We start from the raw sequence: 24,598 nt of genomic DNA on the forward strand, positions 1-24,598 counted from the left end.
GTGCTTCGTTACATATTAATGATTAATTTTCTGTGAAAGAGCCTCTTCTGATCTCCAGCATGCCTTACCTGCCCTACTAGACAGGTTAAACTCCCCAGTTATTAATATTTTCCTTTATAGCCCTTATTAAAATAAAATCAATAGCCACTGTGTGATTATTATTTAAAGTGAGCCCTCCATGAGTGCAAGGACCAAGCGTACATGGTTAACCATCATATCTAAAGTGCTCGGCAGGATTCATGGCACCTCGTCTATGCTCTATAAATGTTCTGAAGGACATGGTGCCTGGCATATAGTAGCTGCTTAATATTTTTGAGTTAACCAAACAATGGAAAATAGATTTAAACAAGCTAGGAGCCTAAAAGAGTAACATGCCGGGGCTTACTATGTACGTTGTTATTAAACTGGTTCTTTTAAAACCTGCTTTTTAGTAAGTATACACAAATACACAAATATATTCTTCCATCTGTATTATCTATTTACTTATTTTCTGTTTTAAAATAATGTAAACAAATCCTGGAATCTGATATCCACATACTACATTCTAAGTAGGGCTATACCATATCAGCAAGACGTCTATAACATCTCTGTTTTGATTGTTTCTTTACTTTCTGCTCTTGCCTCCACCAGACTAGGATTCTTCTGGGGTAAAGCTGATGAGATTTTATTTGTTTTGACCATGGATCTCTCACTGTATATGTCACATAAATATCTGTGATTCCACCAAAGGACAAAATGTAGCAGAGGTATAATGGCAACTGCTGACCTCAGAATAGTCAGCTTTCCATTCAGTGACTATTTCCTAAGCTGGGGAAGATTTCCCCAAACTTGCCTTTTCACCTTGGCTCTTAAGTGAGTTCATTCCAGCATCCTATGGATATTGTCTTCTTTCTTGGATCTCATTACTTGAGGTTTATGCCTCTCAGAAGTGATCATCCTTAATTACTCCAAATTATTTTGCTCTGTTTATTCAAAGGTATAGGATTATTCCTTCAAACGTGCATGGAATTGGGCAGCATTTATATATAGAACTGATTTTAATGATCCGAGTCACTGGTTTCCTGTAATCCATGTTAAAATCCTTTGCATCATTACTATAGATCTTGCAGATGAGTGCTGGTACACATCCTTGGGAGGCCAAAGACTGGCCCCCAGCAGTGTGGCTACAGGGAGCCAAGGTGAGCTCTTCATGAATTTTAAAATCTGTTACTGGTGTTTTCAGGTCACAAAACGGTTGTCTCATATTTTCCATAGAGGAAACTGTGTCATTTCTTTGCTCTCTGGGGTCCATAGGAACATTCAGTTTCTTTGTCAGTGTGAATTTATTTTTGAGACTCATAGCCAGAGGCTGGGAATGGACATGCTCAGTTGCAGAGCTTCCAGAGTAAAGAGATGCTTCTTCCCATTCAACCTAGCAGGGATTCAGGACTGCTCTTCCTGATGCTTATTTGGAGTGAATACACCATTACTTCACCTCCCTTTCTTTGCTCTTATCACATACTTGGGCTGGCCTAGTTTCCCTCAGGTTGGTAATGAATATTTAATTATTTTTGCTTTCTGCCTCTGTTGCCCACAAGAGGTCTGTGAATGGGAGAGGTTTGTGTGATAGAACTAGAATACGTACTCGCAAAGGAAAGTGGTTCTTTAAAAGATCACTAACTCTTACTCCTTTACTTCCTGTATTCAAGGCTACAGGTCTTCTTTGGAACCACCTTGTTCTAGTCCTTGAAGCAAAGACAAATTGGAGAACCATGGAAGCAAATCTTAATTTAAATGTTAGCTAAGAAAATTAAGCTCCACTGAGCTTTTCTTTGACTGGGCCCCTTCTCCTACAGTGGCTGATGGGTCCCCCACAGAAGGCCCCTAAAGCTTCTTTCAGCTTTCTGGCCCCAACACTTGAGTCCGGGCTTGGGTCTCACTCAGCTCATCGAAGATGGTGATGAGGATGCCAGGGGGGCATGGATGACAGGCAGGGTAAGGTGGGTTAACTCAAGCCTGAGAAGCCTGAAATCTGTAATGGTATAGATCCTACTCTTTTCTCTATCATTTTTGGTGAATGTAATTGCTCTGTATGTATTTTGGTGAACATGGACCAGCCTTGGATACTCAAATATTGGTAACATAGTTAAATTTTATACTTCTTTCATATTCTGAAATTTGACTGTTTAATACTTACAACTCATAAAAAAGAAGAAGTTATAAGCTAAGTTTTAAAATTTGGTATAACAATCATCAATGATTTAGAAAAATAATGCAAAAAATACCTCACAAGAAATTGTGCCTTTTTAGAAAAGAGTATTATTGTCCTAAGTTATGGAACATTGTGAAAAACATACCTCTGTCGAAAGCCATCTTGACATCTTCAATTAGGTCACTAAATCCTGATACTCGGTATAGTCCTTCAGAATTAAGACCTGAAAAATAAAACTAGTTAGTTTCTTTGAATTATGCCTTTTCTTCAGATTTTAACTCCTCACACTTTAAGCTGGGAGGTAATGTGTCAGAAGAAATAAAATATACATGTTTAGAAATCTTTTCACACTCTTCTCCTAGAATAAAACGATTTCACACACAGTTCTTTAACTCTTACCTATTGTCACCTGAATATCATCTGGCTCATCATTTGGTCTAATTAAGTGAAATATGTTAAGTCTTAAGGGAAATAATTCATCACCCCAATTACATCATAAATTCTTTTACATAACAGAAGACTAAGATAAAATATAGGCCTGTTTTTCTCAAGTGGGAAAGAATAATTAGGATGCAGCTCTGTTTTTGGCTTTAGATAGTTTTAGTAGAGCATTTACACTTTTGCTTCTTGAACCAAAGAAAAATTTAAAAACTGAAAAATGAATTTGTCTTTCCTGTCAACTTTTGCAGACTGGAAGCATCATCTATAAATATATTTTTATATAAGCATATTGGCTACACTTAGTTAAATGTACCTTGAAATCAAGCTATTTAATTGTTAAATTAATTCATTTCAGTCTTTGAGATCATTTGACATATGAAACCATTCCCCTCCAAATTACAGAAGACAACCGTATTGTGCAATGAGGTACCCAAAAGGCATCAGGACTGGTACTGGTAGTGAACGGAGACCACTGCAACCCGCACTGCAAATGGCTCACCTCTAGACTCAATCTCCCTGATGCACATGTCTACCACCATTGGCCGCTTAGTGGTATGTGCTTTCACGAGCGTCGTAAGGTCACAGCTGTACACCTTTTTGACATGCTTCAAGTCTGGCTTACAGTCATTTGGGACCATCTTGGAACACTGCTTATGAACATTCAAACCACAATCTAAGAAAAGAATAAAGAAAGGAAACATTCAATATTATTTTCAGAGTTTTGAGCATTCTGGAGTGTTAATTTTAGCAAAAGGCACTCCAGCTTGAATTAGGTTTTAAAGTGGACTAGACTCCAGCAGTTCTTTCTTGGTGGAAAAACAATAATTCTCATCTTTTCTCTTGGAACAATTTGGTTATAAGCCAGGAGACCAGAATTCTAGCTCACACTTCATCGTTTAATTGCTGTATGATCTCAGGAGAATACAACAAAAAAATCAAAATTAATGTTTTTAATTCAATGTCCACAAAATATGTCAAATAGCCAATAAAAACCCATTTCTTTAAAGTTACATAAAACGTTTATTTAATGTGGGGTATAATTGCATTTTAAGTATATTTGATATAAAGCGGAATTGGACCTCCAAAAGTAGGAATATCCAGGGCCCTCTTAAAATGGTGCTGCTCATGTTTATATCTATCTGTAATCCTTTCTATATATATGATGACTAATATATAATTCCTCTAGTAGCTGGAAATAGCTGTAACTATTATTTATTGCTATACTATTACTGGCTAACATTTATTGAGGGCTTACTAGTGCCAGGCACTATTCTAAGTGCTTTACATTTATTATTTCACTTAAACTCACAAAGCTCTATGAAACGGGAACTTTTTTCCCTCATATTATATCTGAGAAAACCAAACACACAAGTAATAAGTAATTTACCCAAGGCCATGCATTTAGTACACAGTGGAACAGAACTCAAGCCTATGGATGATTCTAGAGTCCACATTTTAAAAATGTTTACTGTTTAATTACAAAGGATATAGCTGAAGAGGTGTATAGGATGAGGTATGGGGAAAGGGGTGTGGAGGTTTCAGCCCTCCCTGGGTGTATCACCCTCTAGGAACCGCCACATGTTCAGTTATCTGGAAGCCCCTAGAGTCAGTCCCCAATTTTAACACCTAGACACATACTGCCTCTACTGAAGTTACTCATTTGCTTTGTAATTTTACTTGGTTATAACTTCTAAGATGCCAGAAATGAAACATTTTCTAGTTAATATTGTGAGACACTTTATTTTTCAACAAGAAAAGTACAAAGAAATTTTAGATGGGGTAGAGAGGAATACAAATATTTTGTTAAATTAGACTGCAGAGTAAACCATACCTAAATAATTCAACTAAAATAAATGTCATCTTTATGTTTTTAAAAAAATAACCCATTTGTTTTTAAGTTCATAAAAACTTTATGTTGACCTCTTGTAAAGCTAGTCCAAGTGGTGCATATATGATTTATAGCCAGGTCTTAGTGAAGCCAATTTGAAAATCATACAATGCCATTCAGTTCTGCTTGCTGTTTCTGGCAGAAAGACGATCCTAATATTCACCTCACAAAATTGTTATGAGAATTAATGAGCCAATGCATTCAGGTGCTTTGAATGTTGTAAAATGCTAGACAAATGCTGGTGATCATTATCATGACTTTTGGTAAAAGTTATTAGCTGTGATCTAGTTATATATAGTGGTAACAGTTAACAGAGACAAGGAAAATTAGCCAAAACTTACAAACAACATCGTTGTTTCATTAAATATATAGACACTGCCAACTTGAAATAAGAACTTAAGGCCTGTGGCAACTCTCGGGAAAGAATTCATATGAACTGAGCACCTCCATGTGCAAAGACAGGCTAGGTGTCAAGGGAAGCTGGGTCTCTGCATACATGTGGAAGATGGGATCACCAGTGCTAATAGTGCCAAAAGTTATCACTCCTAAGGAATGTCGGCTTGTGAATACAGAATGTCTTCCAGGACAAAGAGCTCAATCTACACTATCTGAACAAATGACCCAACACTATTCTGTATCATTAATGTCCAAATGACTTCAGAACCAAATCCCAAATTCTTCTTTATCTCTGTATTAGAGAATACATAAGAGATCTGACTCAATCATAAGGCAACCAACTGTCCACTTAAAAGATCTCCTGTCTCCTGAATATTTTAATGTTTTGGGTAACTTTTATATCTTAGAGTTCAGTCCAGAATTTATTAGCTGTGTGATTTTGAGTGAGTTGCTCAAATTTCCTGTACCTCAGTTGTGTAAAATGGGAACAATAATAGTGTTTATTAGTGTTCATGTGAGGCTTCAATGTTAATATATGTAAAATGCATACATGTAGTAAACTGTGTTCACCATGACTATGTTGTTGTTATTTAGAAAAATGAAATAACATTTTGAAAGGCCTTTTCTATGTCGTACCTCAAGGTTGTCAATCAGCTTAAGGTCAGAAGCTAAGTTGAAACTCAAGGCTAAAAATTTCATATTTGTCAGATGTGGAGGCCAGGTCCCGAAAAGGAATTGGATAACTGGGGATACAGATGCTTCCATATCTACACTGTTCTTAATGTATTTCATTTAAATAAAAGGACCCGAAGTAAGTAATGCATCATTTCTCTCTTGACTGCTTTCACCATATTTGGGGAGTTTTCAGCTATTTTTTTTTTTTCAAATATTTTTTCAGCCTCTCATTCTTTATCTTCTTTTGGGATTCCAACAACACAAATGCTAAAACCTTTGTTATGGTCCCACTGGTCTCTGAGGCTCAGTTCACTTTTTAAAATCTATTTTCTAAGCCAAGCATGGTGGCTCACACCTATAATCCCAGCACTTTGAAAGGCTAAAGTGGGAGAACTGCTTAAGGCCAGGAGTTTGAGACAAGCCTAGGCAACATAGTGAGACCCTGTCTCTACAAAAATTTTAAAAAATTGGTGGTTGTGGTGGTGTGCGCCTGTAGTTCCAGCTACTCAGCAGGCTTGAGGTGGGAGGATTGCCTGAGCCCAGGTGGTCAAGGCTGCAGTGAGCTATGATCACACCACTGCACCCCAGCCTGGATGACAGAGCGAGACCCTGTCTCTAAAAAAAATAAATTAAAAAATACATATTTTCTCTTTGTTGTTTAACTTGGATAATTTCTACTGATCTTCACTTCAAGTTCATCTTCACTCTGTCATGTCTATTCTGCTACTGAGCCCATAATCTGGTGAGTTCCTTTTAGTTATTATATTTTTCAGTTCTAAAATTTCCATTTGGTTCTTCCTAATATCTATTTCTTTTCTGATATTTCCTTTTTTTTTTCATTTGTTTCAAGAGTGTTCATAATTGCTTGTTGGGGCATTTTTATGATAGCTGCTTTTCTTGTCTGATAATTACAACATCTGTGTCATCTTGATGTTGCTGTTGGTGTCTGCCAATTGTCCTTTTTTATTTTTTTCCTGGTTATTTCCAGAGTAACTTTTGATGAGTAATTCTGAACGGTATCTTTGATATTTTGAGTATTATTTGACTCTGGTTCCTACTAAATCTTTAAAATTGTAACCTGTAGTCAATTTGTTTAGATTTAGAATGCTCTTTTGTAGACTGTGATACAAATGTCAACCTAGTTTACAAAGTTTTTTTTAAATGCTACTGCAGTGCTATTGTGCCTGCCCCACTTGTATATTACCCAAATGGCAGGACTCTGCTCCACATTCTCTGTGGCACTGGGTGGGAGGGAGAGGTATTGCAGGTAGGGTGGAAGTCAAAGCTGTGCCCACAAACTGGGTTGGGGAATAGTACTATTTTACATGTAGCTGTAGGGTGGGCATAGATGATAGAGTTCTCACCAGTCTCAGCTGCCTCATTACTGCAGGTCAGGGATGAAGATACAGCTCTCCCCATAGACTTGGGCTGAGAGGTTGCTGCTTCTACTATAGGGTGGAGAAGAAAGTCAGGATCCCACTCACAAGCTCAGCAAAGGAGGGATACCAGTTTCTGCAAGGCAGGAATGGAAGGAAGCTAGAGTTCCACTCACAGGTTTGCAACAGAGTGCACCACTGCTATTGCAAGGTGGTGGTGGAACACTGGCTTGTACCTACAGACTCTGCTGCTGCAGCATCCACTGAGACGGTGTAGCAGAAGGGTCTCTGTTTACCTAGAGAATGGAAGGTATGACTGAAAGGTTTCTGTGCTGCTGGGCTGCCCTTTTCCCACTGCGTTAGCTAGAAAGAGAGCAGCCTTTTTTGGGGATTATTTTTAATCTCTGCCAGGTGGCATTTATGGTTCGTGGGCTTCTCTGGTGCCCAGGCTGGGATAATATTGGAGGTTAAAACAGACAAAATTAGCCACCAGGGAACTCGCTGCTAGGTTGTTTCTGGAATCCTGAGGTGCTTAGTCTGCCTTCCAACTTTTCAGAGTCTTCTGATAGTTGATGTATATGTTTTGTCCAGGGCCTTTTGTTATAATTATTGGGAGTAATAAAAGCATATTTATCCATCTTGTCCAGAACTGGAAGAACTCTTATAACAACGTTTTAGAAGCATGAAATTCAACAACCTTCATAATCTAATAATAGTGTTGATATACCTCATACTTTAAGTGTAATACACACAGGTCACAGATTGAGTCAGAAAGGGCTCTTGGTAAAAAGCTATCCCAATATCTTCATTTCAAGCTGAAGACAATGAGGTTGAGAGAGGCTAAATGACTTGTTCAGGTTACTCAGCCAGAAAGTGCTAGAACTGACTTTGAAATCTTAGATTGCTGATTCCCAGCCTGTCCTCTTCCCACTGGGTCACACATACCACTTTTCCCCATGTATACCATACACTACATCACGTACTCAAAGTTATATTTTCCATTATTGAAGATGTATTTGCTATTTTCAACCTCTTATTCAAAAATGTATATTGTACCCATTATTCATTGTATAGACTTGAGTTTAAAAAACATTGCTATATTTTACCCAAATGAGTCCCCTTATAGATATCTATATATATAATTGATCTGGCAGGGTTTTTAAAATGCAGTGATAAAACTTGTTTTGTCATATTCTTTCCCTATGTATAAAAATCCAGTGGAGAGCAAAAAAGTAAAATTGTGATGCATGCACATAAAACATCTGAATGGCAGTAATGGTTTGGTATTGACTTTTTTCCTTTGAATGTTTGGAGTCATCCCCCAATTTTTTTTTTTTTTTTTTTTTTTTTTTAAACAGGGTCTCGCTCTGTCACCCAGGCTGGAGTCAATGGCGCGATCTTGGCTCACTGCAACCTCTGCCTCCCAGGTCAAGTAATTCTCATGCCTCAGCCTCCAAGTAGCTGGGACTACAGACACACGCCGCTACGCCCAGCTAATTTTTTTTTCTTTTTTTTTTTTTTTGAGACGGAGTCTCACTCTGTCGCCCAGGCTGGAGTGCAGTGGCGCGATCTCGGCTCACTGCAAGCTCCGCCTCCCAGGTTCATGCCATTCTTCTGCCTCAGTCTCCCGAGTTGCTGGGACTACAGGCGCCCGCCATCACGCCTGGCTAATTTTTTATATTTTTAGTAGAGACGGGGTTTCACCGTGTTAGCCAGGATGGTCTCGATCTCCTGACCTCGTGATCCGCCCGCCTCGGCCTCCCAAAGTGCTGGGATTACAGGCATGAGCCATCGCGCCCAGCCAATTTTTTGTATTTTTAGTAGAGATGGGGTTTCACCATATTGGCCAGGCTGGTATTGAACTCCTGACCTCAGATGGTCCACCTGTCTTGGCCTCCCAAAGTGCTGGGATTATAGGCGTGAGTTACCACATCCAGTATTCATCTCCCATTTTAAACATCAGCAGGTTCCTAAGCTTATTTGGGACTCAGTGTAGACTGGATAAAGTGATGAGTGAGCTCAGATTTAGGTATTTAAGGAAGAGGGAAATGTTTTCTAAACTGATGTTCTCTCTTTTATTTAAATAAGATAAAACTATGGGAAAATATTAATATGTTATACTCAATTTTAAAAATGTATCTGAAAGGCTAAATTTTTGGCAGGACTGGATATGAAGTCTTTGCCAAAGACAGGGCAAAGTCATTAAAATAAAGCTGATTTTTATACACTTACATTCACAGTGCAATTCACTAGCCCTGAGCTTGCTCTGAAAACTGCTGCTTCAGGGACTAACGGTATATCAATATTTCAGTTTGCCATTAAGGCTTTATTTGGTTTCCATACTTATTTATTAAAGTCATATAACTCTTATATAGTTCCATTTCTCTCAGGGAAGCTCTATACTACAAATAATAATAATAATAAAAGGTCCATAAATGATTTCATTTGTTGAATCTCTTGGTTTGGTAGGTTATTTTTATGTTACTATTAAACCACATTTCTCCCTTCCAATTTCTCAAGTTAATAAGCATAGAATAAACATATGAAAGGAGGAATAAAAAATTGAAGTCACATTTTATTCTATACTTTCTTAATAAAATATTTCTATTACTTAGACTACCAACTTTAAATTACTTTCAGACTTTCTGGGGCTTGATTTTGCTAAAACATAGGTTTTATATCTAGAAAGCACAAAAATCAATTTTTTGAAAGGAATAGCTGATATTGACATTCTATTGACAGGATTAAAGGATAACATTATGTTAATAAGATTTGAAATTATAATCATTATTCTCTCTGAATGTTCATATTTTAAATAATGGCAAATAAAAACTTGTTTTGAAACATCTCTCATTTTTTTTCCCCCAGGAAAGTGAAATAGCTTGAATTTTAATATGCATCAGAAGTAATTATTTTCATAAGCAAAATTAAGAAGAATGCTTTGTTCTTTGGAATATTGATGAAAATATTGTTTCCAACTAAAAGGGGCTCCATGAAACTTTTAAGCAAGTCTTACCAATTTCTCACTGGCTTACGAGGACAAACGTACCTCTTTAGGTATGATCAATCAAAACAGTAGTTAAAATAAAAAACATTACTTCCACTTATTTTCTGCAACCTAAAAGGGCTTGTATACCTGAAGTAATAAATACTTACAATTTATTATTAGGAAAACTGCTGCCATTTCCCTTTGGAGGCAGCAATGATAATGATACACTGAAAACATGAAGTCACTTTCATAAATAACCAACATTAAACTGATATGTCTGATTTGAAATAATTATCCTTCTTAATTTCTTAGATTATTCTGGTAAGGCTAAGATGAAAACAATTCAGGAATGCTGCTGGAATAATGGTCTTTTTTTAAAGACGAATGTTTGACAGTCTCCATGATTACATAACAATAGATTAACCTATAAGCTTACCTTTCGTAAAGAAAAATACTATTCAAGGGAACTATTCTAAATGAACAACGACCATCCTTTGAACTTGATTTTTTTTATTATTATTATTATACTTTAAGTTTTAGGGTACATGTGCACAATGTGCAGGTTAGTTACATATGTATACATGTGCCATGCTGGTGTGCTGCACCTATTAACTCGTCATTTAGCATTAGGTATATCTCCTAATGCTATCCCTCCCCGCTCCCCACAACAGTCCCCAGAGTGTGATGTTCCCCTTCCTGTGTCCATGTGTTCTCATTGTTCAATTCCCATCTATGAGTGAGAACATGCAGTGTTTGGTTTTTTGTCCTTGCGATAGTTTACTGAGAATGATGATTTCCAATTTCATCCATGTCCCTACAAAGGACATGAACTCATCCTTTTTTATGGCTGCATAGTATTCCATGGTGTATATGTGCCACATTTTCTTAATCCAGTCTATCATTGTTGGACATTTGGGTTGGTTCCAACTCTTTGCTATTATGAATAGTGCCGCTATAAACATACGTGTGCATGTGTCTTTATAGCAGCATGATTTATAACCCTTTGGGTATATACCCAGTCATGGGATGGCTGGGTCAAATGGTATTTCCAGTTCTAGATCCCTGAGGAATCGCCACACTGACTTCCACAATGGTTGAACTAGTTTACAGTCCCACCAACAGTGTAAAAGTGTTCCTATTTCTCCACATCCTCTCCAGCACCTGTTGTTTCCTGACTTTTTAATGATTGCCATTCTAACTGGTGTGAGATGGTATCTCATTGTGGTTTTGATTTGCATTTCTCTGATGGCCAGTGATGATGAGCATTTTTTCATGTGATTTTTAAAGGTTACCTACTTGGGTCATAACTATTCTAGCCGAGGAGCACCATTCCCAATCTGCAGTTAGCTATGCCCTTGCAACATCACTTTCTTCACTTCAAAGGAGGCTAGAGGAAGGGTGACTTTGGTGGGTGAGACTTTGTAATGCCTGCAATGTCACCTTGCACTGCGTGGTTTTGAATAGCCCGTGTAATGTAATGATTAGCATTCTCAGGATCGTCCCTGCTGCTCCCTCAGTTGTCCTCATCACTGTGGTGTGCTTAGCAGCAAGCCAGCACTTTCAGTCCTGAAGGGACAGCTTGCCTGGTATTAGCTGGATTTAGTCTGACTCCTACAGCAACTGTGCCAGCCTGGTGGTTGGAACATCACCCAATACCTTTACATGACGTTTAAAAAAGGGCAGTGGCGAGGGACACAAAATTGCTGCTTTTGGCATTTAAAGCAGCTTTAAACATTTAAACATTCCTGACAAGCTCTCTTTTGCCTCGGTGGATTTTGAAAAAAGAAGGCAGAACAAAGCAAGCTGTCTCAGGAATCAAAGGCAGATAAATACATTTCTTTTCTGACAGCCTACAATTTTTCTTTGGAAAGAATACCTTTAGTGTTTAGTGGTTAGTGCATTAGTTTACAATTGCTGCTATAACAAATTATTAATACCACGAACTCCTGGCTTGAAACATCAAGCATATATTATCTTAGATTCTGGAGGTCAGAAGTTCAAAATCACTTTCACTGGGCTAAAATCAGGTGTTAGCGGGTCTGCATTTCTTCTGGAGGCTTAGGGGAGAATCCACTTCTTTCCTTGCCTTTTCCAGTTTCCAAAGACCACCTGCATTCCTTGGCTTCTGGCTCCTTCCTCTGTCTTCAAAGCCAGCAGCATAGCATCTTCTCTTCCCTTTGACCTCTGCTTCTGTCCTTATATCATCTTTCTCTGACTATCAACCTCTCGCCTCCCTTTTATAAGGGCCCTTATGATTGTGATTATACTAGGCCTCCCTTGACAATCTAGGGTACTTTCCCTGCTGTGGTTTGAAAGTGTCCCCTCAAAAATTCAGGTGTTGCTAATGTGAGAGTATTAAGAGAAGGGACCTTTCAGAGATGATTAACTTATGAGGGCGCCTCCCCTGTGAATGGGATTAGGCGCTCTTATAAAGGGGCTTGACAGAGGGAGTTGGCCCCTTTTATACTCTTCTGCCAAATCATGAGGACACTGCATTGTAGGCACCTCCCCTCTGGAGGACATAGCTTTCCAGGCGCCATCTTGGAAGCAGAGTTGGACCCTTACCAGACACTGAACCTGCTGCCAGCTTGATCTTGGACTTCCTGGCCTCCAGAACTGTGAGAAATAAATTTCTGTTATTTACAAATTACCCACTCTGTGGTATTTTGTCATAGCAACCCAAAACTCCCCATCTCAATATCCTTAATTTAAATGACATCTGCAACATTCTTCATGCCATGAAAGGAACAAGGAATGTTGTTCTGGGAATTAGAAGCAGACATCTCTGGGGAGCTATTTTTCAGCTTATCACAGCTAGTGTGCACTCTCTCTTTAAATTCTCAATTCTTTGCGTTTGGATTTAGATAGTCAAAGGCCAGATGAGCCTCAAAGCCACTTCAGACCTAAGAATCTCACTGTCAATCCAAATATAATTAGTTGTCATAGAAAACAGAATGAATTCAAATTCCAACCCTCCGTGTTTTCAAAATGAGTTGACTTGTGCTTGTATTACATATTAATATGGTTCAAATCACACTGAATATAATGCTTTTAAGGACAAGATATAACATAAAATGAAAAATCTCCTCAAGGCTTTTCTTTCAATTCCTGACCTTTACTCACAATAAGAGGTAGAGGCTATTAATGTGGGTGGCTGTGGAGATGGGGATGAATTCTTTCTCCTTTCCCCCATATTATTGACATGATAAATGTTCCAAAACATTTCTTTCCAACATGATTGGGGTTCTAGCATATTCCCAAAGATTATTCATAGGTGCTGTACCTATTCTCTATTAATAGCTAAGAATTCTTACGTAGATGGGCTTCACTTTTTCAAAATGGAAACGATATACACCCTTACTCATGAAAGAAAAGCTTTTAAGTTTGTGACAGTCATAAAACATTTAAAAAACTATTGCAGAGTATCAGCTGGACAAGACTGTCTCATAAAGGCAAACTGGGCTCATTGAGACCATTGTTCTCGAGCAGGCAATTTGTGCTTTGGAAAGAGTATTCCATCTGCCTTTGTGAAACTGCAATGCACACTGCCTCAATACCTCCACTTTATCAACACTTTCCATTCCACTGTTTCCCTCCAGTGCAAAGGCACAACCATGGCCTTCTTCATCCCAACTCTGGATAACCACCAGCCACAGCAAGGCTTTCCTCATTCACTCTGAGCTTCGACTCTAAGCTGAGGCGCTCCCTGACGAACACCTCTGCACAGCTCCAAGTCCACAGGTGTAGGATTCTTATCCCACTTCCTGTGGCAGGAAGGTCCTTGAATGGTGATATATGCCTGGAACCTTATTACATTTTAGTGATACTAAGGGAATAATAACTGAAAGAAGAGCGACTTGGAACATTTCCATGCAATACATACTATATCTTGCTATTCAAAGGAAATGCAATTTAGAAATGAGAATCAGACCCCAGAAATTTCTGCACATAATGGACAACAAAAATATTCCATTTAAAAATCATGACACAAAAGAAATGACGTTTATAGCGATAAATCTGACAGTTACTATAGTTACCATTTTGAAATACTTAGTATATTTTTTAGTGTAAAGCTTCATGCTAAAAGACATGTAAGAAGATATTTTTTAGTTTTACAAATTAAATGGCAGAAGGAAACTTTTATGACCAAATACTAGACATTTAAAATTTACATGATTATTTTTAAGCCTATGTCAGAATTTAGAGTAGTTTGGGCTGGGTGCGGTAGCTCACGCCTGTAATCCCAGCACTTTGGGAGGCTGAGGCGGGCGGATCACAAGGTCAGGAGATCGAGACCATCCTGGCTAACATGGTGAAACCCCGTCTCTACTAAAAATACAAAAAATTAGCTGGGCATGGTTGCGGGCACCTGTAGTCCCAGCTACTCGGGAGGCTGAGGCAGGAGAATGGCGTGAACCTGGGAGGCGGAGCTTGCAGTGAGCCGAGATCGCGCTACTCCACTCCAGCCTGGGAGACAGAGCGAGACTCTGTCTCAGAAAAAAAAAAAAAAAAAGAATTTAAAGTAGTTTGGATAAATGGCCAGTATTCAGTATAGTTGCTCTATACAAATGGATTTCACGTGGTATACATAAGTACTTTATTTCACAAAGTATCTCAGATACATCCTTGTGTTGGCTATTTCTGTATGTGTAAATCTTTCGGTTTCTAAATTTGTATCTAAATATTCATGGTCATATTTTACAAAAAGTATTTGATGTATTTGATTTCAAAACATCACATAGAAAATATTAGTGACTAAGTGGTTTTTCAGAATTTGGTAACCATCTTTGAAGATGAATTCACAGATTTTTAAGGCTTCAATTTGATTTCACAAAAATTTAGTAAGGACAATCCAGCTTAACAAGTTATCTTTAAAATTCAGTTTCCAAGGCAACAATCATAGGTCCCTGTACATTGCTTTAAAAAAATCATTTTTATAAATTTAGTTACTGCAACATCAAAGGCAAGTATTAAATATAACTGCCTTACTTTTATCTCCTTTTATCAGACTTTTTGAACAAGCTGACTTCTCTCTTTTCAGTGGACTAATGCCAGATCCCTAGTGTGCTGTCCATCAAGTGCCAGAAGGTTAAGAGCAGATAAAATATCAAATTTCCAAAGTGGCTGCCTGAGAATCTGGCCTACTGCATGTGCATAAGACCAAACCAGGATCCAGCCTACTGGATATGCATAACAACAAGTCTCCTTCTACCTCACCTCTTATAACTTCACAACTGACTCAATCCAGAGACAAGACAAGAGCTCTTACCTGCACATTTCACTCCCTGAGCAATGAGACCCCACATAAAGTTGGCACAGTATTCACACCAGTGTGGCCCTCTGAATGTATGCACCTGAAAAAAAAAAAAGGGGCAAAGTCAGGAAAGGGGAAACACACGGATGAGAAGACTGCTTCATATCAAAGCACTAATATACAAGCCACATATTCTACATATATATATGAGAGAAAGAGAAATGGGGTCTCACTGTTGCCCAGGCTGGAGTGCAGTGGTGTATCACAGCTCACTGAGGCCTCCCTCAAGTGATCCTCCCACCTCAGCCTCCTGAGTAGCTGGGACTACAGGCACACACGACCACACCCAGATAATTTTTGTATTTTTTGTAGAGACAGGGTTTTACCATGTTGCCCAGGCTAGTCTTGAACTTCTGAGCTCAAGCATCTGCCTGCCTTGGCCTCCCAAAGTGCTGGGATTACAGGTGTGAGCCACCACACCCAGCCCATGGTTAGTAATGAAGCGCCAACATGGCTGCATTTAAAAGAACCTTGGTTGAGTGAAACTGACAAGCAGTTAACATTTTTTTCAGAGCTTGATTTCTTCTTTGTTTTAGGAATGATAAATCAGACCAATATTCTGTAACTTACTTTCAAAAACTATATAATGGAGTTTTCCAATGTCCCCTCAGGTGCAGGCACCCCAATCTATACAAATACTGGCATTTCTATGTACTATGCTATTTCTACAGTACTATGACATGAAAAGGCATGAGTGGCCATATAGAGTATGTCTTGGGTCCTGTCAGGAATTTTGCAGATAATTTACCTTCTGTGACTATGAGTAGGATCACAGACGTTAAAGGAGATACTTATGGATGGGTCACATCAGAATCATCAAAAAGGCCCAATTTCTGTTTAAAACATTTGATATTATGTTAGCAAGGAGAATAAATGTATTTTAGAAACTGCAGAAACTACAGTTTATCAGGAACCTTGTTTGAGTACAGTAATTATTCACTAACCATTCCAGTTCATAAAGGTTCTTTCTACTGTATTTGATTTCTTTTCCTTAAAAAGAAAGGAATCTCCAAAGAAGAAAGGATTCAAATGTTAAGATACCTATCCCTTTTACAAACAGGAAAGAGAAGGCATTCTAGGTTAACTCAGACGAAAAAATATTGGTAGAATATTTTGCAGAAGCAATGAATCCAAACTCTGAACATTAAAAAATAATAAAAATTTCAGTATTATCAGTAAGTTACAATTGATTCCAACATATCTGCCAAAACCACTACCATACATAATAAAATTCACAGCTAAGATTGTCATTTTTACAACTGCTGTACTAACGTATTGACTAAGTCTTAGAAACCAAGTAAATGATTTTTAAGATATGAAACTTATTTCTTCAAATGAAAATACCATAAATGTAAGACATACCATTATGTGTTCCATTTAGAAAAACCATGCCAATTAAATCATGACAAGCCATTGGTTGTCAGACAAATCCCAAATTCAGAGACATTAAAATGGAAAATAAAATATGCATATAAGAATCAATGAAACAGAATATCAGAATTCAAAATACTACATTGGCCCAAATATCCATATAAAGCTGCAAGGGATAACCCTGGGTTCATTCAAAGCAGGTATGTGCTTGTAACTCTTTGTTGTTGCCAACTGAGTCTGAGTACAAAATTTTATGTTGATTTTGAAAAGGAGGCCATAATCCCTTCTATGTGTTTTATGGAGGAGGGTCAGGAATGCAGGCACAGTCGCCTCTGGATTGTTAACGATGTTCAGAGCCTGTAAACTCAAAGTATTTCCTGGAGTTGCTGAAGTAGAGCCCAAGATCAACATCCAGATACTCTGTAATGTCCCTGTGTTCTTCAGAGTGAATAAAACTGGATAAAGCATGCAATCGTGCTTTATTCTTATGGGAATGAGTGAAGTAGGCAGTGCTGATTCAGAAAGAGAGTTATATAATCATGAAACAGCAACAGAATTGTGAGGCTACTTTTAGAGAAAGTCTTTGGGATGCAAACTCACTTATAGGTTGCCAAACCTCAGGATAATCAGTATCATTTACTTGGTAAGGTGACTAAAGATGCAATGAAAGTATGAAGGAAGTCTCAGGAATTATTTTGTGCCTATCAGTTATCTCATGGTAAAGCATCTGAAAGTTAAACAGGGAGAGCAAAAAGAGTAGAAGGTGTTTTGTTTGCTATTAAACAAATAGGCATTTGGGAAACAGCACTGGCTACTGATCTGTTTTAACAGAACCAATCCTTTCCCCACCTTCCTGAAAGTAGCAGTGAATGTGGCATTTCAAAAAGCCTGGGATATTTCTTTATATTAGATATGCTGAAGAGAGGATTTTAACTGTCCGAGCAGACCCCATGTTCTCCAATTAAAGGGTTACACATGTATCTCAGAAAGCAATCTTTAGGATATTGTTATTTATTTACAGTTCATTCTTGGGCAGCTTTTTTAATGAAGGCATCCTGAGCCATTTGAGGCTGGGTTTTTTTTTTTTGTTTTTTAAATCGTTTAGAAGGTAGCTTATGTAGCTCTCCATGAAAATGTTCTAGAAATAGGCCTTGCAGAACCAGCAGCTTACAAAACTGTATTTGTCTAACAGGGTTTAACTGGATTCCCCTTTGAATTTTTATATCTAAAACTCACTTGAATTTTTACATCTAAAATCCATATATCTCAAGTTTCCTTTGTTCTGTAACCTCGATGACTCTATGACACTGGATTATATTTGTAAAAGGTTGATTACTGTAGCCTTTGAGTCTTTTATTCCCCTAAAGGTCATCAAAACAAATACTGATTTTCATTAATTAGTCATTTTTATTCATTCATAAACATTTATTAAATGATGATCTATACAAAAATAAAAAGGGGTTTCTCCTACTAAACACAGTGTGAAAATACTCTAATCAAAATATTTGCAAAGTGTGAGAGAAGCTGGGAAGAGACGCAACCCATGAGCTAAGTCCTGAGTTGAAAATCAAAGACACAAGGCATGAGAGAAACAATGTGGTGTTTAGAGAACTGCAAAGAAGTTCAGTCTGGGTGGAGTGGAAACGACTGGCCTGGCAGGAGATAGGAGAGGCAGACAGGGCCTTTTCAATGCCTACAAATTTGTATTCTGTCCAGTGAACAATGCAGAGCCACTGAGGATTGTTAAGGAGAGTGACACGGTCAAGGGGGCAAGGCTGAAGGAAGACAGACTAGGTAGGGCGGTGCTATGGCAGTCACCTAGACAACAGATGATGTGGATCTGAACTCGGGCAGTGGTGACTGAGAAAAAGGGACAAACTGGAGTTATTTAGGAGGCAGAATCAACAGCGCTTGGTAACTAATTGAAACAGAGGCAACGGAGAGGGAAAGAAACTGGTCTGTTAAGGGTTTAAGGTCTGGTGACTGGGGAAGAATGACATTAACAGAGGTACAAAAGTAGAGAAACTGGTTTGGAAGTGAGGTGGGGAGGACTGTGGAAGGGAAGGGGAAGGCTGACTCATAAGAAAGAGAGGGTCACTGATGGAGCAAGGCTCTGGAGAAGTCAAATGTTGGAGACAGAATCCAGGGCAGAGCAATTAGCTCTGAATACAAGGAAAATCACTTTCCCCTTCCCTGAGTTGGGAGGGAAGAGGGTAAGAGGAGAGAGGCTGGCTGTGCAGGACTGGTGGTGGGGCCTAGGGTCAGAAAGCTACAGGAATTCATGCCTGGCAGTCTATAGTCTCTGAGCATCAGGAAGGAAGTTCAGTTATGGAGCAAATGAGGAGTTTTGGCAAAGTGGGGAATAGGAACTGGAGCTAAAACTGGCCAGGAATTCAGAGAAGGGCCACTGGACTTGAAAGCAAGTTTCCTTTTTGGGTGACACATTATAAAATCGTACTATACCAGCCAGTGTCAAGCACATTAAACAAAAAGTGATGAATATTTTCTTTTTACGTGCGTTGTTATGCTTTATCTAAATGTTTCACTTTATATGCAGTTTTACATTATCGGTGATGTTTACGTCACATACTTTGCCAACTCAGAAAAAGGTATCTTTAAAAAATCAATTGCACAAATTATACAACTTAGAATAGCTTTTCAGTTGTACTGCTCCATCTAGCACAATGCTAATAGGTGCTGTTTCCTATAGATAATTCTACAGGCACTGACATCTGCAGACAATTTTGTTTACTAGACATTGTTGTATTTTAATTACCTGTTTTAAAAATGATGAAATCTGAATACAATGAACATTCAAAATATAATTAAAAAGCCATAAGTTGCATCTTGAAGACTATTTGTGTGTTGCAGGATGCTAAGGAAGAACTAGGCGGGATATGCGGGAAAGGAGGCCTGGAAGGGTTCACAAGGGGTGCAAGGGCTTGGGCCTGAAGCTCTAGATCACAACAGAGAGCGACTTTTGCCTAGAATTGCCACACCCCCTAGAAATCTGCAACCCATTCCTCTGGGTATGGTTCCTGATAAGACATAATTCAAAAGAACAATCAGCTTCACCCTATTACATTATTAGTGAAGTCAAAAATGGTCCCAAGAAAAGCAACCTTGTAAGTGGGCCACAGATATTTTTTCTAGGCCACCTCCAAAGCTTTTGGTCCATCTCGACAAATGAAAGTGACAGAGTATAAGGCATGAATTACACTTTAATGAATAAAGGGCAAAACGAACTAGTTTTAAAGCCCTCTTGTGCAACTGGAAAAAAAAGACCATTTTATTACCATGACATTTGTGATTGCTTTTAACCTGTGAACAACTCCTTTGACATTAACTTCTCTGTTAAAACAGAGATGAAAGACTGGATTAATTAATGGATCCCCAGCACAGTCTTATCAGTGAAGGCATTGGTCAGAAGCAGGCTGCAAAGGACAGGGTGGGAGAGGGTGGGCTACTGAGAGGCCCATATGGCACAGGCCAAGTGTCGTGTGTCTCCTGGGCAATGACTTAGATAAAAACTGAAGTCATTCTCAGTTGGGCCTGCCATTATTCAGACTAAAATCCTGGCTTATACAAGGAAACAAACACCCTGCTTCTCATCATGTTTACAGCATTCATATCTCCAGTTTGAAAGCCAGTAACAGAAACTGAAAAAGAAATCCATGATATAGGAAGATAAAGAAAAATTCACCATTAATCTTCATTATTCCTTTCAAGTCAAAACATTCCCTTTAGAAATAAGCATGGGTGCAAACAGCCAAGGAGCATGCCTGCAAAGCTTGCTGCAAATGTAAGCCACGTTGGAGATGATATGAACATTACGGGAAATAAAATTTTGCTTGGGAAGGTGGCAATGACATTTCAGCTGCAGCTTCTCATTTGGGACTGTGATGAGTCAGTTCTCCAGCACAGTGTTGGGTGATGAGGGGAAGAACAGATGAACAAAATCAAAACGAAAGGAATGTAGGTAGGCAGGCAGCTGGTCAGGAAAGTTTTTTCTTCCCTCATTTTTATGTTTAGGGTAACTAGAATGCACTCTTTTAGGTGACCAATGTTTGTCTCACCAAGATGGTCTTAAACTTTTTGGTCCATATGATATGGAATTTAGAAATCAAACCCTAATTTGGCCGGGCGCGGTGGCTCACGAGGTCAGGAGATCGAGACCATCTTGGCTAACAACGGTGAAACCCCATCTCTACTAAAAATACAAAAGAATAGCCAGGTGTGGTGGCGGGCACCTGTAGTCCCAGCTACTCGGGAGGCTGAGGCAGGAGAATGGCATGAACCCAGGAGGCGGAGCTTGCAGTGAGCTGAGATTGTGCCACTGCACTCCAGCCTGGGCTACAGAGCAAGCCTCTGTCTCAAAAAAAAAAAAAAAACATACCCTAATTTTACCACTTCAGTTTAAAGTACTTTGATTTATATTATTATGCCGTGAAAAGAGAATACATAACACTGGCTATGATCATTAGCAAGAAATGCATACAAGAGTACTTAAATTAGGAGGAATACTTACTATAGGAGTATCTTTAGTATCAAGGCAATACCTTCTTGCCTTGTTGTTAAGTTACATCTAGTCAAAACTACTAACCACCCTATAACTCTGGAGTAATAATGTATTAACAAAGAGCGAGGTTTTGGTTCAGTTAAGCACCACGATAATGTCAGTTAAGCACTGACGCTATGCTGGCCATTCCTAGTCTTCTTGTCCCGATCAAATGGATGTGTAATTGATGACCATGGCAGGAAAGGCAGAAGAAATGCACCAGGCACTTGCTGAAACATAGCTTTAAGCACTGGCCAAGGCTAAGTACCTGGAATAGAAGGGCATGCCCACTGGCCAGCAGCAGACAGGAGTGAGGGATGCACTAGGCGGCTGGGGAAGGGGCGCAGGTGCTAATGGCCTGTATAACCAGCTGCTACAGAGGTGTGGCCACACGGGAGAATTTGCAGGGTCTTTCTGCGCCACATACTTAACCACACAAGTAGTTAACACAGAAGCACCGCTTCAAAGAGAATGACAAATGACAGAAAATTGGTGACCTAATTTTAAGAGTAAGAAAACTGTTCAAAATTGAGAGAAATACCATAAAAGCCTACTAGACATACATTGACCATACCACAAATAAATGATGTAACTTTAACTGTGAGCAATAACTACAAGAAAAAGCTGGTAAAATATGATCATACTATAACAATATGACTATTAGGACAGTCACCAGGGCGATACAGTAATTTAGTTCTGCTCCCATATGAATATTATAAAAATGGTTTATGTTAATTGGTATACAAAACAATATTTTAAATATGTGCAGAAAAAATAAATTATTCTCATAAAAATACATTTACCACAATTCAATATTGGCCTTATTAACAGAGCTTAAATTCTTTTATGGTTTCCTTTATGGTCTATACATTCCCAATCACCACTATGTTTTTGAGGGAGAAATATATCTAAAATTACAGAATGAATGCAAACGTTGCACAGAACTTGCTTAGAATCATCAACAACCATATTAATGCTAGAACACAAACACAATTTCTGGTGTTGATGTTCTGTGCTGAGCTGAAATAGTGGCCCCTTACACAGAACCATCAATCTGAAACCCAAGAATCTGGATGTGGAAATATCAAAGTTCTCAAAGCAATCCTTTGATTATTATATGCTACAAGGTACAGATTGTATAATAATGATGAAACAATAAATATAACCATTAATTCAAAGACACTTTCCATTTCAAAATATGAGTATTTAGAGTATTATAAAATATATAATTTTAATGTTTAGGCTTCTTTTAAGTTTCAGAAGACAATTTCTTTTTGATTTCTTTTCCCCTGATAGTTTTGCCTCCAAACTGAATCATGCTCAAGGTTCAAAGATGTTAAATGCCATCACTTAAAACACTTCTACTTAGAAAGTAAGCTTCATTACTGAGATGAATGAGTTCGTATTCAAATATTAGTAAAAATCAACACTTTGAAATACCAGTCCCCTAAGGTTATATTATGTAGGTACAATAGGAAAATAAATAAGTAAATGGTTGTGCAATAAAAACCACTTACATTCCATAGCTGAGTGACAGAAAATCTCTATACCTACATTATAGATAGGTAACTGAACACTGACATACAGAAAACCCTCAGACCAGTCTACAATGTCTTGTGATCCACAATTCTTTGAAGCTAAGTCTGCATTAATAGATTATTTCCACACAACCAGGTTTCAATTTCTTTTTGACTTGGTTATAAAAGTGTCATCTGAAGAAGTACTGTTAACATATATTACAATATGAATGCAAGTATTCCTATACTAAGAAAAAGATCTGACTAAAATGCACAGGAAGTTATTAAAAGTATGTAGTTGAAACCCTTTTTAAAATCCCAGTAAATTCTGGGATTTAAAAAATTCTGTTTTTCTTCTTTTTCACTGATTGCTGCTCTTACCTTTAATACTGCCTTTCCTTAAGTACTTGGTCTAATTGATTCTCCTTTTTCTAGTTTCTTAAGATGGAAGCTTAGCTCTTTGACTTAAGACCTTTTTTCTCCTTTTCTAAATATAAGCATTTAATGATATAAATTTCCTGATAAGTACTACTTTAGCCACATTCTATGAATTTTGATATGTTTTATTTTTCTTTTCAATCAGTTCAAAATATTTTCTAATGTATCTTGTGATTTCTTCTTCAACCCATGAGTTATTTAGCAGTATGTTGTTTAATTTATAAGTATGTGGGAAATTTTTCAGATATCTGTTAGTGATTTCAAATTTAATTCTGTTGTGGTTGGAGGATATGCTTTGTATGACTTTAACCCTTCTACATTTATTGATACAGTCATGTGTCACTTAATGATAGGGACACTCTCTGAGAAATGCTTCATTAGATGAACATTATAGAGTGCACTTACACAAAATCTACATGGTAAAACCTATTATGTACTAGACCTAATGGTCTAGCCTATAGCTCCTAGGCTACAAACCTGTACAGCATGTTACTGTACTGAATATGTAACATTAACACCATGGTATTTGTGTATCTAAATGTATCTAAACATAGAAAAGACAGGGTAAAAGTAAGGTATTATACTCTTATGGGACCACTGTCATAACTGTGGTCAGTTGTTGACTGAAACAGTTATATGACACATAGTTATATTTGTCTTATGGTCCAGAATATTATGTATCTTGGTGAATCTTCCAGTTCACTTGAAAAGTATGTGTATCCTGCTGTTGTTGAGTGGAATACTCTATAAATACCAATTAAGTCAAATTGGTTGATACTGTTCTTCAAGTCTTCTATACTCTTACTAATTTTCTGTATATTCTGTCTATTTCACCCTCAGCTCAGTTGCTGCTTTATGTATTTTGCACCTGTTATTAGGTACATATAAATTTTAAACTGTTATATCTTCTTGATTAATTTTACATTCTTCATTCCCAATAATATTCCTTGTTCAAAAATTGTGTTTAAAAAAGTACAGTCACTCCAATTTTCTTTGAATTATTGAATTATTGTCTACATATACATATTATTTGCTAGATATAGAATTCTAGGTTAATAAGTTTCTTTTCCTTCAGTTCTTTGAAGATGTTGCTCCACTGTCTTGCATAATTTTTGATGAGAATTTTGCTTTTTCTTTCACTTCTCTCTGTGCCCTTTATATTTAATGTGGGTTTCCTGTACACAGCATATCACTGGATCTTGCTTTTTTGTCCAACCTGACAATCTCTGCCTTTTAATGGTGTGTTTGAGTCATTTTCATTTAATGTAACTATCAACACGTTTTCTATGCATTCCATTTGTCCTTTATTCCTTTTTTTTTAGGTTTTATACTCTGAATTAACTGCATATTTCTTATGACTCCATTTATCTCCACTGTTAGTTTAACTATATCAATTTTAGTTTTGTTCTAAGGTCTAGAACATACACATCTTTTTTTTTTTCTT

The 24,598-nt window shown here is 37.8% G+C and overlaps 1 protein-coding gene across 5 annotated transcripts in view; it reads right to left on the minus strand.

Moving 5' to 3' along the window:
- CHN1 (chimerin 1) overlaps positions 1-24,598 on the minus strand; it is a 206,667-nt gene that overhangs the window by 9,632 nt on the left and 172,437 nt on the right. For 3 of the 5 annotated variants that reach the window (XM_055379201.2, XM_031008772.3, XM_055379203.2), the window contains 3 exons: positions 15,226-15,310; positions 3,132-3,305; positions 2,337-2,414 (listed from right to left, as the gene is read on the minus strand). In XM_055379201.2, the coding sequence (XP_055235176.1) occupies positions 2,337-2,414; positions 3,132-3,305; positions 15,226-15,310 (337 nt within the window). Of the gene's footprint in view, positions 1-2,336; positions 2,415-3,131; positions 3,306-12,521; positions 12,573-15,225; positions 15,311-24,598 lie in introns of all 5 variants that reach the window. The other 2 variants (XM_055379198.2, XM_055379202.2) reach the window with 1 other exon arrangement.

Source organism: Gorilla gorilla, chromosome 11 (genome assembly GCF_029281585.2).
Source record: "Gorilla gorilla gorilla isolate KB3781 chromosome 11, NHGRI_mGorGor1-v2.1_pri, whole genome shotgun sequence".
Lineage (NCBI taxonomy): Eukaryota > Metazoa > Chordata > Mammalia > Primates > Hominidae > Gorilla > Gorilla gorilla.